This window comes from Psammomys obesus, unplaced genomic scaffold (assembly GCF_907164565.1).
Source record: "Psammomys obesus unplaced genomic scaffold, mPsaObe1.curated_primary_1811, whole genome shotgun sequence".
NCBI classification, from domain to species: domain Eukaryota; kingdom Metazoa; phylum Chordata; class Mammalia; order Rodentia; family Muridae; genus Psammomys; species Psammomys obesus.
In genome coordinates this window covers 3,967,785-3,986,340 of record NW_026591643.1, presented here as the reverse complement: position 1 = coordinate 3,986,340, position 18,556 = coordinate 3,967,785, and the positions used below count along the sequence as shown (strand labels likewise).

The 18,556-nt window shown below is 40.0% G+C and overlaps 1 protein-coding gene across 3 annotated transcripts in view; it reads right to left on the bottom strand.

Annotated features, from left to right (window-relative positions):
* The window catches only part of Slc31a1 (solute carrier family 31 member 1), a 31,543-nt gene that overhangs the window by 3,310 nt on the left and 9,677 nt on the right, over positions 1-18,556 (bottom strand). Inside the window, exons 2-5 of one of the 3 annotated variants that reach the window (XM_055611678.1) lie at positions 17,711-17,865; positions 2,565-2,745; positions 2,032-2,104; positions 392-560 (exon numbers count right to left, since the gene is read on the bottom strand). In XM_055611678.1, coding sequence (XP_055467653.1) covers positions 392-560; positions 2,032-2,104; positions 2,565-2,693 — 371 coding nt within the window. In that variant the 5' untranslated portion in view covers positions 2,694-2,745; positions 17,711-17,865. Of the gene's footprint in view, positions 1-391; positions 561-2,031; positions 2,105-2,564; positions 2,746-3,548; positions 3,611-17,710; positions 17,866-18,556 lie in introns of those variants that run through there. The other 2 variants (XM_055611679.1, XM_055611680.1) reach the window with 2 other exon arrangements.

Below are 18,556 nucleotides of genomic sequence, written 5' to 3'. Positions count from 1 at the left end.
CCAAGGATGACCTTGATTCTGATTGTCCAGCCTTCTTCAAGTGCTGGGATCACAGGCATACATCATGTCTGGCTAGATATAACTTTTGACAGAAAGGAATCAGTTACATTCTGCCATTCTTTTATAGCTTAATTATATATTCTTAAAATGTCCATTAATATATAGCAAATATTTTAAAAACTTGATGCTGTTAAACTTCTTTCAAAGTCACAAACACTTGCAACTTAGAATAAAGGTGCATGTGCCTTTGCAGGACCCCAAGTCCCATAACCCACAACCTGGAACTTCTGAAGTTACATAGAATCATTAACTCAGGAAGAAAGAATATCTGCTTTGTTACGTTAGTAAGAGCTCCTTAGAATTTTCCTTTGGCTCTGTTTCATTTTCTTACCCAACAGTTTTGTGTGTCTCCATAAGGATGGTTCCATTTGGTCCTGGGACAGGCATGGAATTGTAGCGAATGCTGACTTGAGACTTTCGCAGCAGACCCTCTCGGGCTATCTTGAGTCCTTCATAAAACATTGCTAGTAAAAACACTGCCACAAAAGCTCCAGCCATCTCTGGGGAAAAAGAAAGGACAGGAAAGGAGAGAGGAGGGGAAGGGAGAAGAAAAGAAGGAAGGAGATAATGGTACAGTCAAAATCGTTGGTGAGCACACTGCTAGGCACAGTGGCACAGGCCTGTGTCCCAGTCCTTGGGAGGCTGAGGCAGAAGAGTATGAGTGCACAGTTAGCCTGGGCTCATGGCAAGCAACTATTTCCAAACAAACCAAACAGAAAAAGCATTAGTCTCAGCTTGTGACTAAACTGAATGGTTGCCTTTTTACCCACTCAGTGGAGCAGAGATGTTAATGAAAAATCACTGTCTCTGTTCACAAAAAAATATTTACTTTTTGATACCATCCAAACATTACACAGAACACTGAAAGAATAGTTAACTGTTGTTTGTTGTTTAGCCCAGGTTGATTTTGACCTCCTGGAGATCCTCCTGACTCAGCCTCCTGGCAGGTGTGCACCCAGTTTAAACAACCTGTTTTTAAAAGCGCTGCCTGTATATTTTGAATAGGCATTTATATATATATATATATATGTATATATATATATATATATATACACACACACACACATATATATATATATAGTGAAGAATTGATAAGATGAATGTACTTATAGGACTGACTTAAATTTAACTTACTACTTGAACTACGTTTCCCCTTCCTTTCCCAAAAGCAAATTGGTTTATTTCAGAAATAAGTTTGGTACCTAAAGCAGTTTAAGTGACCATTAAACTCATGCAATTGCAATTTAAATGTAAAGCACACCAATACATGATAGTAAGTGACAGCTACTTTAAAACAAAGAGGGATTCAATGAAATCTGAGCATCAGGAACATGGAAACCAAAGTTTAATGCAACAAAGAAAGCACTGGTTTAGAGAGTTATAAAAAGTATAGACTTCTTTTAGCTCTGTGAGATTCAGAACAAGCCATCTCTATTATATGAAGTTATCTGTAAACAGGCAGTTATGAGATCAACACTTTTTCCCTCCCTTTGGAGGTTATCCTCTATGCTATCCTAAAGTGTCTATGTAGTCATGGCTATCCTTGAACTCTCTATGTAGACAAACTGGCCTTGAACTCTCAAAGATCCTCCTGCCTTTGCCTCTCAACTGCTGGGATGGTGTATAATATCAACAGTTTTTAACTAGGGTTACACTGTGGTATTTGAACATGCTTATAATCTTAGGCCTAGGACCAATAGCTTAGCAAATGAGAATTGGATTGCAATTAGACACAGATCTTTACATGGCATTTTAATTATTTTCAGTGCTCCAAAGCATACACATTAATTAAAGGAAGCTCACCGGAGGATCAAACATGTATGCATCCACCTTCTGATTGGGACTAGGGATGGTGCTAGTTATGACCCAGCCATATTGACCCAGTGATAGGACAGAAAGAGGTGCTGGCTTTCCAAATCCATGTTACCACCTCTCATTGTCATCTTCAAAGATTATCTGATGGTTACTCACCTCCAGGTGTGTTGATTACCAAACCGGAAAACAATAGGTTCACATCCTTAAAGCCAAAGTAGAAGGTCATAGGCTGCCAGAAAACCAAAACAAGTCAGTTAGAAGACTGAAGATCCTAATGGGACTCTCTGGCAGCAAGACTTAGAACAGTTAAAAGCAACATGTCTAGAGAAGAAGAAATACTTGAAGCAGTGGGCAGCTTTACTACCTTGGTGCTAAGAGCATCCCCCACCACACCATCTCATGCCTTTCTCTTTTCTACATCAAACACAAACACTAGGATTTAATCCAGGAAAGGATGGATTTTAAAAGAAAGGCTCATAGAAGAAAGAGTTCTAGAGAATCTTGGTTCTGGTGTCACTTGGTTTTTAACAGTCCTGCCACACAAATAATGGTAAATCACTAGACTTGCCGGGGCCGGGGGGGTTGTCTGCTTTGGTTTCTCTCTTGGGTAACCTCCCAGTACTAAAATTCCATGTTTCTATTTTCCAAGTGTGTGGGCAAGGGCCTGTGCTGTCCTCTGTGACATTTACCATCTTCATGCTGTGTCCTCCACCATGATTGTGTGAGGCCGAAGTGGTCGGGTGATGGTGAGGCGGCATGGTACTGTTGTCCATGTGGTTCATCTCCATATGGTTCATCCCCATATGGTTCATCCCCATATGGTTGGAAGGATCCAGTTTTCCAGAAAAAGATGAGAGTCAGCAGAAAAATCTTTCAAGAAAACAATTATATATATTAAGAACATAGTATTTTCAGGAACTACTTTGTCTAAACAGAATTTTGTTCAATGAACAAATGCTCTCCCAGATGCAGAGGAACTTGGACTACTAAGGATCACCTTTGAGAAGAAGCACAAAGGCTTGTACTGAAGGCTTGAGACACTTATTCCTTACTCTGTAGAATTACTCCTCTAAGACACAAGTTTAATGTGTGTTCAATTTAAACATAATGTAGAGAAAAGCAGCTTCTTCAGATCACAGGAAATAGATAATTTGAAATAATGTATAAGTGGAAGCCAATAACAAAATGTAATAGAAGGCTTTCTGATCATAAACACCAGTAGATAAAAAGCCAGGACTTCAGATAATTTTCCTAATTGGGATGGTCTGTGTTTAACCAGGCCATTCAGGTTCTACTCAGGCTTAGAGACAATCAGCTTTGAGCTCATTTATATCTGAAGAAAAGTCTGTTGTTGCCTCAGGCAAGTAGTGTACCAGACATGAGACACAGTTTCAGTCCCATCAGGACATTAGAGTTAAGAACATGAAAAACAAGGTATAAATTGGAAATTGGATGGTTTCTATTAAATTAGGTTTAGATACTTCATATTCAGCCTTGTATCTTGCACCACATTAATGCTTTACTGCAGAGGTAAACGTGAGTCAGGGGCAGAAACTTCCATAGTTGTTGTGTGGGCAGGGGATTAGGAAGTTGGGCTGTATATTTCCTTTTTCTTCTTTCGGGTTTTTCAAGATAGGGTGTCTCTGTGTAGCCCTGGCTGTCCTGGAACTCACTCTGTAGAGCAGGCTGTAGACTCAGATACATCTGCCTCTGCTGGATTAAAGGCTTGTGCTTCCCCAACCCGCCAGGACGAAGACGTGTCTTCTCTAAGCCTTCTGCAAAACAGCAAGTTTGTTGAACCCCTGAGCCGTCTGTCTAGCTCCTAAAATCTTGTTATGTGTCCCTCAACTCCAGTGTGCAGAAGGAGTTCAAAACAGGAGCAGGGGATGGCGGTACACACCTGTGATCTCAGCACTCAGGAGGATGAGGGAGAAAGATTCAGAGTTTGAGGCAAGCTTGGACTAGATAGTGAGACCCTCTCTTAAAATGAAAAAGAACTTCTGGGCATTTATGGACTTGAGTCTGAGTATGCTTGTGATTATTCATTCAATCAAGTTCCTATCGTGGACCAAAGCTGGAGCTAAGTACCGGTAGCTCCACCTCAGATAAAGCAAAGTACCTGATAAGGAGAGCAACAGTGAAGTAAACAATAATTTCATGATGTCCTCAGCTATGGAGGAAATAAGCAGGACAGCAAGACATCACTGAGACATGAGGAAGAGATGCACCTCAAGTAGGAAGTTTAAAGCCAAAAAGTTGTATGTCTAACTCAAGAACATGAGTTTGCAGCCATCTCTCCCTACCCCATGACTCTGACAGCAGGCTTACAAATGTCGCCACACAGGCAAAATCAGAGTTCCACTGTCAACTTCAGTAACTGTTATGCTGGACCCTGCGTTAGCATTATAGACAATCATCTAGTTCTCCTAACACCATTGTTATGGCATTAAGCGGTTTTACTCAGGAAATTTTTATAAATAAACAACAAATAACAGAAGATATAATAGCCCACAAGTGTCAACGATGGGACAATTGGCTAGCAGTCAGCAGTTTTCCTTTAAGAAAGGAAATTATGATGAAAATGGTGGGACTATTGGTTATAACCAATGATTCTGATGAAATGGCATCAGGATAAAAGCCAGAATGACTAACAAAGATTCACAAACATAAGTTACAAATTTTGCTTCCTTCCAATGTAAGGCTGGAAAATGGGAACATTAGAAAGGCATTGAAGATAATGTCATTCCATATTATCAACAGGGATCCATGCCATGGAAAGGCAGGGGATATTTTAGTGGGTACTGTCATTTCTATTTTATTTCATTATTTTATGTGCATTAGTGGGAAGGTGTCAGATCCCTTGGAAGTGAGGTTATAGACAGTTGTGAGCTGCCATGTGAGTGCTGGGAATTGAACCTTTGGAATTGGGTCCTTTGGAAGAGCAGACAGTGTGCTCTTAACCACCGAGCCATCTCTCCAGCCCTGGGTACTGTCATTTCTAAGAGGCTGAGGGAGATAAAGAAATTAACCATACAGTCTCTCCTTAAAGACGAAAGAGTTGAAGGAGAAATTGAGCAAACACTTCCTGACATGTACTCTTTAAAAAGCAGGAACACAGCACCACCAACTACTTAAGCTCCACACCCTTGATTTCTTCAAACTATGACAATACTGTTTATAGTAACAATATTTGAAGACTTGGAGATTTCCTTTTGTTCAAGCCCCATGTACCAACTAGAGAGAGCTATTCAATGGTAAATATCAAAAACTCTTCAGGCAGCTCAGTGACCCAGGAATTCATTCCTTCAAAGCTCAAGAAGAGCTTTAAACTATGCACCTGTTTTGCAGTGTCACTCGTGTAGGATACATTCCACATTCAAATGCACTAGAGAGCAGGAAGATAAGCTGCTTGTGTTTCTTGTAGTGGACAATGGACTCTGTAATGGGAGCCTTCTGCAAGGCTTGCCCAGTGAGGTCTGACTGGGAGGTTACAGATTGGGGGAAACCAGCATACAGTGTAGCTCAGACTACAACCTTGTGCTCACCAAACTTGCTCGAGGACTGTAGCTCAGTGAAACATCATTTGCTTAGCATGGGGCCCTGGGTTTGACCCTAATAGTGAAAGGGTGAGATTAGGAAAATCCCCACACAACTATGTCAAGCCAAATTCATATAAGTAGATTCAATATATAATATTAATAGAATATATAGCAGGGAGAACTCAGAAATTATTTTGAAAACATAATAAATAAGGGCTGGAGTTATAGCTCAGTGGCAAAGCACTTGCCTACTTGCCTAGCACAGGTGAGGCCTTGCAATCCATCACCAGCATGGCAAAAAAAAGTGTTTATTTTTAAATTTTGTATCTTTATTTACTTTTATTGCATGATTTTTTTTTTTTTGCTTTGCATGTATGTCTGTTCACTATATGTGTGCCTGGTCTCTGTGGAGGTCAGAAGAGGACATCAGATCTCCTGGAACAGGAGCTATATAGGTGGCTATCAGCCATTGTGTGGGTGTTGGGAATTTAATTTGGGTCCTTTGTAAGAACAGCCCGTGCTCTTAACTGCTGAGCCATTTTTCCAGTCCCCTGAAATTTTAATCATAAAAGTAAATGTCAGTTTATAATTTTTTTGTCATCTTAGTTTTTCAGTGATGTGTCATGTGTTTGGATAACTGACTATATGTATATATACATACACATATATACATATATAACACACTTAATTCATTCCCTCTAGAAAATAAATTCTATTCATAGGAGGCAAACTGGTATTGTTAGTTTTCCTTTCATAGCTTTAAGTTGACCCAAGCTTAGTTCATTCTATAATAAAAATGGATACTGACAGGAGAAAGAGTAGTCAGAACTCAGAAGTACATGAGACTGTCTGGCCTTAGTTCACAATCTGAATAGTTTGACCTCTTAGTAATCTGGAGCTGGGCTTTTCTGTTTGATTTATTCATGCTTCTCAAACTCACAGCAACTTGCTCTCTAAGAACTGTTTTCTGTAATGTAGCTCTACCCTCACCACCTCTTTCTAAGAACCCAGTTCAAGGTCCACAAAGCAGCTGGAGTACATTTTATGGAATCAAGTTCTCCATTATAAAACAATTAGTGGACCAAGTGGTGATGAGTAAGAGGCGGAACTTAAAATCTCTGCAATAAAGCATTGATCCAATGGGTTTCTGTTTGGACACACTATGGGTATATGGTAATTCCACGCTAAAACTCAACTTTCCCTTTGCTCCTTATCCTCTATTATTTTATCAGGTTCATACATTATTTATAAAGAAGAACTAGCAAAACATGGATAGAACTGAAAAACAAACAAAAAAAACCCCTTGACTCTTAACTTACAATGTGATAAAATTCTACTTGCAATATTGTTCTGTTACTGAGCTTCTTATAAGTAGGTAGAAAGAACAGAGATACAGTACTTTTATTTATGTCATTGCCAATTCAGATTAATCTAGTTTTCTTTAATATAATTCAAATAGGACTCATATTTGAAAATCACCTTTGTATTGGAAAATGCAGTGAAGGAAGTTAACATCAGGTATGTGGACGTTCCTAAGCTCCTAGTGTAGATAACTTCTTATATTTTTAAGGAAATACAAAACAGTCTAAGAACTGACAAAAACATAACAAAACACATTGCAGATTTTAGTTCATATAACTTTGTTAAGAAGTCTGTTTCTACTCAGCTTCTTAGGAGAATCTATCTTTAGAGGTGTCCTGATGGATACGGTCAGGTGGGGGGAAACGGCACACTCTACAGTGTAAAGTCTACAATATTGGGTAGCCCTGCTGTTCTCTCTGTCCTTCTTTCTTGTATCTAAGCATACGTGTTCATACAAATAGCTTTCTTCCTATTCTAATTCATTCAGCCCACCCCTAAGAACTATCAGAAAAACTATCTTCTCTAACAAAAGCTCACCTAAAAGATTAACTTGAGGCAGGTCATGATACAGACCTGTAAACCTTGGTAGGTCATAAGTTTCAGGCTAGCCTGAGCTACATAAAGAGACCCAGTCTCAAAAAGGTAAACCAAGTCAAGTAAAACAAAATGCTTAAAAAGCCAGACTTTGCAAGTCCTAGAATATCTAGCAAAATAAAAATGAATTTGTGGACAGAAGCCAGAACATTAATAAGAAAGCTAAATCCTGCTGGCATTCTGAGCCTCAGCACTCAGGGTATTTCTAATAGTGAGCTCTAAACTTCACATTCTTTTATTTTCCTGGTATTACATAATGGTGGAGGAGAAACACTCTCTTGGGACTATGGAGTAAACCCACAAAAGGCAGTAAGGAAGTGGTCATGTTTGGCATGCAGGCCCTCTTCCTAGCCAGGCAGATATAATCTAGAGTCTTGGACAGTTCTGGAAACTGCCTAGGTCTCTCCTGACTTTCCTGAGAAGGGGAATAAAGAAGGCTTTTATTCTTAAAATGATGAAGGCTATGTTTCCTGGAGACTGGTACAAACATGAACCAGACACTCAGCCTTCTTGCTTTTGGAAAAACAAAACAAAACAAAACAAAACAAAACAAAACAAAACAAAACAAACACCTCAAGGTCAAACAGATTAAGCCACAACAAACAGGGATTTATGCTTCTGGACTATGGCCACATGATTAAGTAGCCAGTTTAGCTGCACTGATACTACCTTGTGATAACCTGTACAGGGCTAGTAGATAGTCTGAGAACTGCCTGACTGTGTTTCAAGTAGCTTTCCAAAACTTTCTTGTATGAAGGATTGATCTACTCTTTCCTAGTCCATCTTTGAGGATGACCATAGGGAACTTTCCTATGGCTAAACTTGATGGCTTTATGAAAATCTCCCTCTCTCACCTTTTCTCTTAGCTTTTCATATTCTAAGTTTCCCAATGAGCTGGCTCTGGCAGCTCAAGCCTTTAATCCCAGCACAGGGCTACCTAGTGAGACCCTGCGAGAGGAGGGAAACCCAAGTGAAGCAGCGCTTCAGTTTCACTCTCTAACTTTCACCCCAAAAGAGGTCATCTGTAAATCCTCACCTACTTCCCTTCACAGCATTGGCTGGTCTGTGAAAGATGTCAGGTGGGTTAAGACTTGATGGAGGGAATCTTTGAAGATTTTCAATGATCACTATCATTACGTTATTTTTCTTTTTCTTCACCACATGTCACAGTAAGCATTACTTCAGATAATTTGTGGAAAGCACTTTTCATGGAGGAAACCAGGCTGTGCCTTTGTACACATTCTAGCAACCGTAGAATTCATGTGGTTGATTTACTCATACATTAGACTCACAAGCTGCATCAAAAGTAACCAACCACCAGATACATAAAAGGAAACACTACTTCAAACAGTTAGACTTAAGAGCTTTCGTTTATGAGAGCAGCCAATAATCTAGGCAAACAAGAAATGCTGCAAGGATTGACAAGTTTTTAAAATCATAAAACAACAGCTATCAATTAGTGGCTCTTCTTCCTGGAGGCTTTTGGCTAGGACTATCTTTTCAGTAATTCAGTTGTCCTGAAACTCCAAATCTAATTCTGTCCATGGACTGCAAACCTGTGATCTGATTCTAATCAGAGAAAGACAACAAATACCCTGTTTCCGGCTATTAGTTGAAGGTCACTTTCTCATGTCATAAATTTCATCAGCCCACATTACTCCATCTAATTAAGCCATTCAGACTGAACAAGCAAGCAAAGGAAACCTGTTGGGGCAAGACACATGCTGGGGGACTAACTGCATGAGGAATTACATAGCCACTGAGGGCCATCATTTTAAAGAGAAAGCCTGCTGATGGCGAACAGTGCTTACAATGCACCTCGCCCAGACCCTGCGTCACTTTACGTCTGACTTCTGGACAAACATAAATGAACAGTACAACTACCACATAAGCAATAAACAAAGGAGAGAAAAAGCCAAAGCTAGTTTACACATGAGATGTGATAATTAGTTTCCTGTGAAAATTGTTGTGCGCATTAGAGCGCCATTTCCCTTAACTGTAAAAACAGGACAGTATATTATTAGCGGAGCCTAACCCAAAGCCGAAGTCTCGTTCTACATTCTGCCTTGTAGCTAGGGAAACTGAATGCCTCTAACATCCTTACTATTGGACTTCATATGGAGCACCCTGCCTTATTTACCTTTGGATCTCCTACATTTTAACACCTTGAATACAGTAATAAGTTATAGCATCTTCATAAGTAAATTGCTGTTTTGAGACAGTGTCTCACCATACAACTCTGGCTGGCCTTGAATTCAGAGATCCATGTGTCACCACACCTAGCTTCCTTAATATTTATGGATACACTAAGACACCCTAATTTCCTCTTTACTATCTTAAGGTGTCTGATATGCTTTATAGTATCTGATATGTGTCAAACCATTCAATAGCTTTATTTTAAGAAGTAACAGACAAACTGATTTGTTTGTTTGCCTTACTTCAGACCTAAGTAAAACCCAGGAAAGAAAACTTGCAGGTAGGACTATCCATTATTTATTTTTGTGGTGGTAGAACTGAACTCAAGGCTTTGAGCCTGGGTGAACTTTACTACTGAGCTACATTCTCTAGTCTGCAAGAAGAACCTTTAAGAGTTGGATGAATTAATCTCATTTCAACTATTTATTTCATAGAAATCTATATTTTGAAACTACAAATTTGAGTATTTATATTTTCTGGCCTAACTGGTTTACCTTTATAGATAGATGGATTTAAAAGATATTTATTTTGATTGACAAATGTGAGGAGAGAGGTTAATAACAAAACTCTTACTTATTTCTAAAAGTGAAGGGGAAAATAAGTTAAAAAAAATGAAGGTAGGAAGAGGACAGTGGCTATCAACCTTCAAGTGGACTGAAATGTCAGCCCAGATCCTAGGAACTGAGTCTTGAAGGCCCTATGCCTTGACAAGTCACATGTAAATATACAATAGAGTAAATGGAAGAGCTGTCAGATTAGATTAAGCTAAAAGTCTATTTACTCTGTACATTTATTAAATAAATAATTAAACAGAACCTGAACAAGCTGGGTGGTGGTGGTGCACACCTTTAATCCCAGCACTCAGGAGGCAGAGGCAGGTAGATGGGATCTCTATGAGTGAGGCCAGCCTGGTCTACAGAGTGAGTTCCAGGAAGGCAAGATTATACAGAGAAACCATGTCTCAAAAAAAAAAAAAAAAAAAAAAAAAAAAAAAGAACCTGAACAAATGGCATGTTAAAAAATCCTTTCTGAAAATCCAACATAGTATCTTTTCAAGACGGAGGAACCAAGGTGCAGAGAACCTCATTGGCCTAGTCAATGCTATACTAGAAAATCGAGGCCCCTTTGCTAGCAGCTCCATCTTCCTGACTAGTCTAGTATCTGGAATTTAGAAGATCTGGCTGGCCTCTGGGTTTCACCATTGACAACTCTGTTCCAACCTTTGCACCTACATTACTCTTGTACTCCAGATACTAGTTTCTTCAGCTTTAAATGTCCACTCTTCCAATCTTCTGGGCAACAAGTCCTCCCCAGCTTCCAGGGTCTACTCGAAGACTACTGCACATCTGTAAAACATGTAGCTTTTCCAGTAAGTTTTAACTGTTTTCATGATTTTTTCAATCTGTGTTTATTTCTGTCAGAATGCTAACAGAATTGTACAGAGAGAAGGCAGAAGAAGAGTTGGCTGGAAGAAGCAGTTCTCCAGAATTCCTTCTCCTCAACGACAAACACTTCAAACCTCTTCTGCACACCTTTATTATTAGTATTATTACTACTATTTTATTATTATTACATGCTAAGGAAAGGAGCCCGGAGTCAAGCAATCAGGGCCCCAAAGAAACAAATGAACTGGAAAGGCCTCAGAAGTCACAGCATAGACCCTTGTGTAAATATAGGAATTAAAAAAATATTTTATTTTTATTTTTTAGATTCATTTATTAGGTATACAATGTTCTGTCTGCATGTACACCTGCACAGCAGTAAGGGCACCGGATCTCATCATAGATGGTTGTGAGCCACCATGTGTGTACTGGGAATTGAACTCAGGACCTCTGGAAGAGCAACCAGTGCTCTTAACCTCTGAGCCATCTCTCCAGCCCAAATACAGGAATTTTTAATAACTGCTCCAGCACCTGTAGGAACATGTCAGGGAAGTGTAATGCTCCATTCCAGCCAAGCCAAATACAGAAGCTGTTCCACGGGGATCGGAACTGCGCTGTTTGAGGGTGATGATGTTTGAAGAACCAGCAGTCCAGGTTGAACTAGTATCTCTACTTGAGGTGTTTACTGTTTCTCAAGCTGTAAATTGCTCTTTAGGCTGCAATACAAGGAACTCTATTCTCCTCAACAGGCACACTTTTTATGATCTGACTTTCAGGTCTCTCTCTCTCATTATCTCAGTCTAATCCTCTTCACATGGGTGTGTTTCCCCTCTTATCTCAGTCTAATCCTCTTCTTAGCTTTTCTGAATGAATTTAAAACTTTGAAACTTGCCTTTTTTTTTTTTTTTTTTTTAACTCTGTCCTCTTGGAACTCCTTTTTCTCCCATTATCTCCACAGGTCCAAATACTGTCATGATTTACATGTATTGTATACCCTAAAGAAGGATAAATCAAAGCCTGTAACTCTTGTGAGTGGACACTGTACTTCATTTTGTGTAATTAGAATGTCACTTTGATGAGGTTTTTCTTGTATTTCTAACAAAAAAAATCTCTTCTTTTTTGACTTTCCTACTTAATTGGCAGTTCTTAACATACTAGATGAAAAATATCACATATACCTGGTAAGTTCCTTGAGGACAAGAAACTTTAATTCCTACCTGAAAGCCTCTAGAAGAACACTCTACAAGCAGTCTTTGAAAAGGTATTTGTTGGGCTGTGGATGAAGCTCACTCAGGTGGCTGAAGGCTCACCAGCTTGCAGGAAGCCCTGAGCTCCATCTCTAGCATACCATATAAACAGGGCACAGTGGTGCAAGTTTCTATTCCTAGCAATTAGGAAGTAGGAACAGAAGGATCAGAAGTTCAAGATCATCTTCAGCGACATAAGGAGTTCAAGGCTAGTTATGCTACACAAGATCTTTCCCCTCTCCCCAAAACAAAGTATTTATTAATTCTTATAAAAGCTGTGTAGATTTTAATATCTATTTACATGGAAGCAGTTAAAAATGACAAGCTATTTGCTTTTGAGGAGCTCCTCCAGGAGAAATCCCTCATTAAATACGGAAGCAAATCAGTATGTGTAGGTACACACAATGTGTGATAAGTGAATGATGGAGTACACAGCTGTGGACAGAAGAGCCACCAGAGAAGAGTAGGCAGAGTGGGGCATGTAGAAAGAAAAGAGGAGTACTTTTAAAGGAGGTGGCATTTAAGCACTGCTAAATTATTAGAACTCAGTATATGAGCAGGAAAGTGGCAAGAGAAGAAAGGCAAGAGAAGAATCTCGGGCATCCACGGTCAACAACACATACAGGGAGAGAAGAGGTTAATGAGATTGAAGTGGTTGTTCCTTTGCTTAGACAGTGCTCAAGAAGAGTTGAATATCAGATAAAGGGCTTACAGTTGATCAGTCAGAAGCCTATAACCGTATCTGAAGGATAACTGAGTTATTTCCAAGTAGCAAGGAGGGAGTGACATGAGTGTAGAGTTATAAGGTATTCAAATTCTGGCTCTGTCCATTTCTGGCTCCTGGAGATAATCCTTTAAACAGTCTCTAGTGTTTAGGTGTGCAGTAAGTACCATGTACAGAAGTTGTGTTGAATTCAAAGCACTTGGATAAACCATTCAAACCCGATCCTTGTCAACCAGCCAGCCAGCTAAGCAAAGAAATAAAGTGCAGGTAGACTAAGCTCCAGGAAGCGCACAGCAGAATATAAAATGGCAAGTGCTTAACAGTTTTCATTGGGCCCCATAACTGTGTTACTCTAGTACACTTTCTACAGCGACACAAAACAAACCAAATGCTTCACTTAAACCTCCTCTACAACACCAGTGATAAGTAGTAGGTAGGTCCCATTTAAATGTCCTGCTTAAAGACAACATGCAAGAGTCAGTTCACCAGTGTAGATGGTTGTGAGCCACCATGTAGTTGCTGGGAATTGAACTCAGGACCTCTGGAAGAACACACAGTGCTCTTAACCCCTAAGCCCCCAGAATAGCTCTTTGAGGGGGCCTAAAGATAGCCTAGAAGAAACCCTAATAAGCTATGGGATGATGCTGGGTCCAAGACCATCATGTAGAATTACTTTGTGTAAAACATTTCTTAAGTCTCAGTATCACTGACATTTTGAGCTAGACAATCCTTGATTACAAGCTGCCACATGTTACAGGATGTTAAACAGCATCCTTAGCCTCTCTCACAAAGTAACAGCTAGAAAGCCAATCCTACCCACAGACTCACACTTCCCAGCATAATTCCCAGGCATCATGAGTTTGAGGTCACTGAACCTTTATAGTAATCACAATTAGAAATTTTGATTCTAGCCTCGATTATTTTTCTTATACATTAGGCAATTTGACCTTTCATAGTTCTCTTAGTCAAGGGATGGAACAATTTATCTTTAGTGTCTATTTGGTTTAACAGTTCAGATGTGTACAGCTTTGTCAATAAAGCAAACACACGTCTTTCTAAATGCATCTGGAGCTGATATGCTTTAGACAGTTTGACCTTTCAGGTCTTTAGCATTTACTTATCATCTACCACTGTCCAGTTCACTTTGAAATAATCATCTCTTCTGAGGCATTTTATCAAAGTTGAGACAGCAAGACTCTTTGCTGCTGATTGGTGTATGGCTCGCCATCACTGTAACTCAGAGCAAGTTATTAAAACTTTGTGAAAACATGAACACATAAAACTGGGATAATAACATCACAGCATTATAAAAAAATCAAATGTAAATATATACAATCAAATGTAAATATGAAAGCAACTGCTACACTATTAACACACACAAGAAATAATAATGCTAATTACTTGCTTCCTAATGCAAGTTCTCAAAGTACCGCCCAAAGACTACTTGGATCCGAATCATCAGTAATATTGTTGAAAATAAACCCAGGAAGCTAAGGAGGCAGGATTATGAGGTCCAGCCTAGCTTGAGCTACATAGCAAGTTCAAGGCCACCCTGGTCTACCTAGAGAGACCATGTCTCAAAAAAAAAAAAAAAAAAAGTAGAAAAGAAAAGAAGCAAGGGATGGAGAGATGGCTCAATATTTAAGAGTAAGAGCACTGACTGCTTTTTCTAGCATCCAAATTAGCAGCTCACAGAAATCTGTAACTTCAGTCCCAGGGGAATCCCCACACCTTCTGGCCTTCAAGGGTATCAGACATCCAGATGATACATGGCCATTCAAGTGGGCAGAACACCTATACATATAGAAAGTTTAAGAGAAGAGGAAAGAACAATAGCCCTCCCTATTCAGTCTGTGTTCTGTGGTTTGCGAGTTAAGTATAATACAGTGATAAATTGTTTGGATGAGCTAGTGAGATGGCTCAGCAGGCAAAGGAACCTGCTGCCAAGTGCTTTTACCCTAAGCCATCTCTCACTGGCCCCAAATTGTATACTTTCTATAGTTTTGCATTTCCAGTTTAAAAACAAGGACACTATGGACAAAAAAAAAGACATCTTTTCTTCTTACTTATGACAACTCTGCAAATCTGTATTTACTTTCCAGTGGGTAGGGTGGTGGTACTTACTAGTTGTAGGCCTGTGGGCAAATTACTTAATAGCTTTATGCCTCAGCACAAAGGGGAAATAAAATAACTTATCTCAGAGGATTACTGTAAGAGCTATTATCAGGATTCCCCTGAGGCAACAACATAAGAGGAGAGTCTAATTCCCTCTAATAGGGGTGACAAAGCTGGGTGTGGTAGATCATGGCTGAAATTCTAGCCTGTACTCAGCAGGCTGAGCCAGGAGGGCTGCCAGGCCAGCCTGGGCTAAACACTGAGATGCTGTCTCAGACAAATCAAGTTAAGTAAAACAGAGAGAAGACAACAATATCTGTATGGAGACAAGGTAGATGAAAACGCTAAAGCGCAGTGTCAAAACACAGCCAGGCCTCCACAAACATTCTAAACCATTCCATTGTCAGATGCCCCTTTTCAGCACTGGGAGGCGCGAGCAGGGGGGTCTCTGCGAGTTAGAGGCCAGCCAGAGCGACGAAGGAAGAAAGTCTCAAAACCAAGTAACACCACCTCCCCCCACAATTACTACTTTTTCTTAAAAAAAAAAAAAGCTGGGTGGTGGTGACACATGCCTTTATTCCCAGCTCTCTGGCAGGCAGATCTCTCAGTTCGAGGCCAGCCCTGTTTAAACTGAGTTCTAGGGCTACACAGAGAAACCCTGTCTCAGAAAAAACAAAAACAAAACAAATAAAAAACAACCAAATCAAACCCTCTTATCATTTACATTTAGCTACTGTTTGTGTATAGACCTTTAATCCCAGGACTCCAGAAGCAGAAGTAGAAAGAGTTGGTTTTCTTCTTCTACCAAAGTGAGTTCTGAAGATAAAAGACAAGCCTGATGGGCATCTCAGGCTTCATGTTGGCCCACTTGTTAGGGGAGTGGAGGATATCTCTGACACAGACTATGTTGCCTGCTTTTTGATCACTTCCCCATGATGGGACTGCCCTACAAGGCCACAGGCAAAGAAGACAACTCAGTCCTCATGGGAATAGATGAGGTGGGATGTCTGGGTAGGGGCCCCCCTATTTTGAGAAATAGGGGAAAGGACTGGGAGGAGAGGAGGAAGGGGCCTATGAGCAAGATATAAATTGAATAAAAAAAAAGAGAAAAACTCTAGTTCTCAGAGAATTCTTAGAAAGAAGCTGTCTGTAGAGGCTGATTGACTGCTAAAAAAAATAAAATAATGGACATCTGGAATATTGCTAATCCCATAGCTTAATTAGGGTTTCTTCTGGGCTGTCTTTAGGCCCACTCAAAGAGCTTTTCTGGGGCTGGAGAGATGGCTCAATGGTTAAGAGCATTGTCTGCTCTTCCAGAGGTCCTAAATTCAATTCCCAGCAACCACATGGTGGCTCACAACCATCTATACTGGTATCTGATGCCCTCTTCTGGAATGCAGGCACACATGCAGGCAGAACACTCAAATAAATAAATAAATAAATAAATAAATAAATAAATAAATAAATAAATAAATAAATAAATAAAATAAAAAGAAGAGCTATTCCTTACCAATCAGAACTAACACAATGAAAAACTGGTGAAAACCTTTGTATTTACTTCACAAACCCTATCCTTTACCACCTGAAGGGCTTCTCAGTTGGGGGTTTCAGGAGTGTACTTCTCAACTTTTCAGAGGCAGAGATGCCGTTTACCTATGTTTATCTGTGCTCAGTCATTTTCCGAGTTTCCACTTATACCATATTTTCCCCACAATGTTTCAAAGTTATCACTTCTGCCTGTTTTCTGACTACAAAGATGCTTTTTTTCTTATAACTATTATTTTGTTGTTTTATGAGAAAGGGGTTCTCTGTGTAGCTTTGGCTGTCCTGGAACGCACCCTGTAGAACAGGCTGGCCTTGAACTCACAGAGATCTACTGGCCTTGGCCTCCTGGGATTAAAGGCGTGTGCCACCACCTCCCAGCATAACTGTATATCTTTAAATACATATTTCTACAGTAATTTCACAAGGATTTTGGGAGGAAAAGGTGGAGGTTCAATATGCCATCTTGAAATGGAAATGTGATTTATTATAGTATATACACCTATAATACAGCATTTTTTTTCCATCTTATCTCTTCTACATTCTAGTTTAGGACTAGGAACAGTTCAGAGGTACATGATTGTACCCTCATGGTATAGCTGAAATCGTAACAAGGAAACTCTTTTCTCTACTAGTTTTCTATAAGGTTTCTGAGTCTTTGACAGAGTACCTAGCCAGGCAAAAGGTACCTGCAGGGCTTCAGTCACTCAGCAGCAACTTCCCCCGAAGGCCTGGAAGCCTTTAGTAGGCCTACCCAGGGAAGCCACGTGCTAGCCTACAAGGCTAGCCTACAAGTGTGTCCTCTGACCTCTAGGGGTTGTAGTTCAACACTTGGCCTAATTATTGAACTCTTGTCCCCCAGAGTTCATTGGTGCCATTCCACAGAGAGACTATGCACGATTACAGGCTGGCCAACAGGAAGATTTTATTCTAAAATCCAAAAGGCAGCGCTCATCAAATCGTATCTTCTTACTCTACTCTGGGTGGCTGGAGGAGTACAACAGCCCAAAAACCCCAAAAGAAAACAACAAACCCAAACCAAACAAAAACCAACCAACCAACAAACAAAACAAACAAACAAAAAACAAACAGATACACAAAAATGAAAGCAAAACAAATCAGTTATCTACTCACTCTGAGTTCTATAGCTTCAGACACATGAAGTGAGATTTGTGGGAGTGAAGGAAGACATGTTTGATATACTCATATGCTGTGCTTACTATGTGTGCTTCCCTTCACAGCCAGCAAAACAGTCCTCCAAAATGTCAACCATAACACCAAGAATGACACTGGAAACCAGAAAGATATGGGTATGCATTAGTGCAACACACACACTCACACACAACTCCTCAAGATAACCGCTGACTTTAGTCTTCTCTCTGGAATATACAAAGGGATGAGGAGTTGAAAGGTGACAAAGCTGTGCAGAGAAAAGGGAAGGCAGGAACCTGGAAGGTGATTCAGTACTCTCTGCCACAGGGGCCACAGGAAATTCACACCAAATGGGCAGAAGGCTCTGGCTTAAAGCTGTGAAAACATACAGCAAACTTTAGAACTGCCTTAGGAATGCAGCAGCAGATGAAGGAGGTGAGAAAGGAAGGAGAGAAGGTTACACCTTATGTTTAAGAAAATGTGTGTGTGTGGGGGGGAGGGCTGGAGAGATGGCTCAGCAGTTAAGAGCACTGTCGGCTTTTCCAGCAGTCCTGAGTTCAGTTCCCGGCAATCACATGGGATCTGATGTCCTCTTCCTGCATGCAGGAGTATATGCAGATAGAGCACTCATATATATAAAATAAAGAAAGAAATCTTTTAAAAAAGAAAGAAAGTATGAGGGGAAAAAACTTGATGTGGTGACATACATACCTCTAATCCTAAGACTCCAGAGGTAGAAATAGGAGGATCAAAAGCTCAATGTTGCTGGGAGCAGTGACACACGCCTGTAATCCCAGCACTCAGGAAGGAAGAGGTAGGCAGATCTCT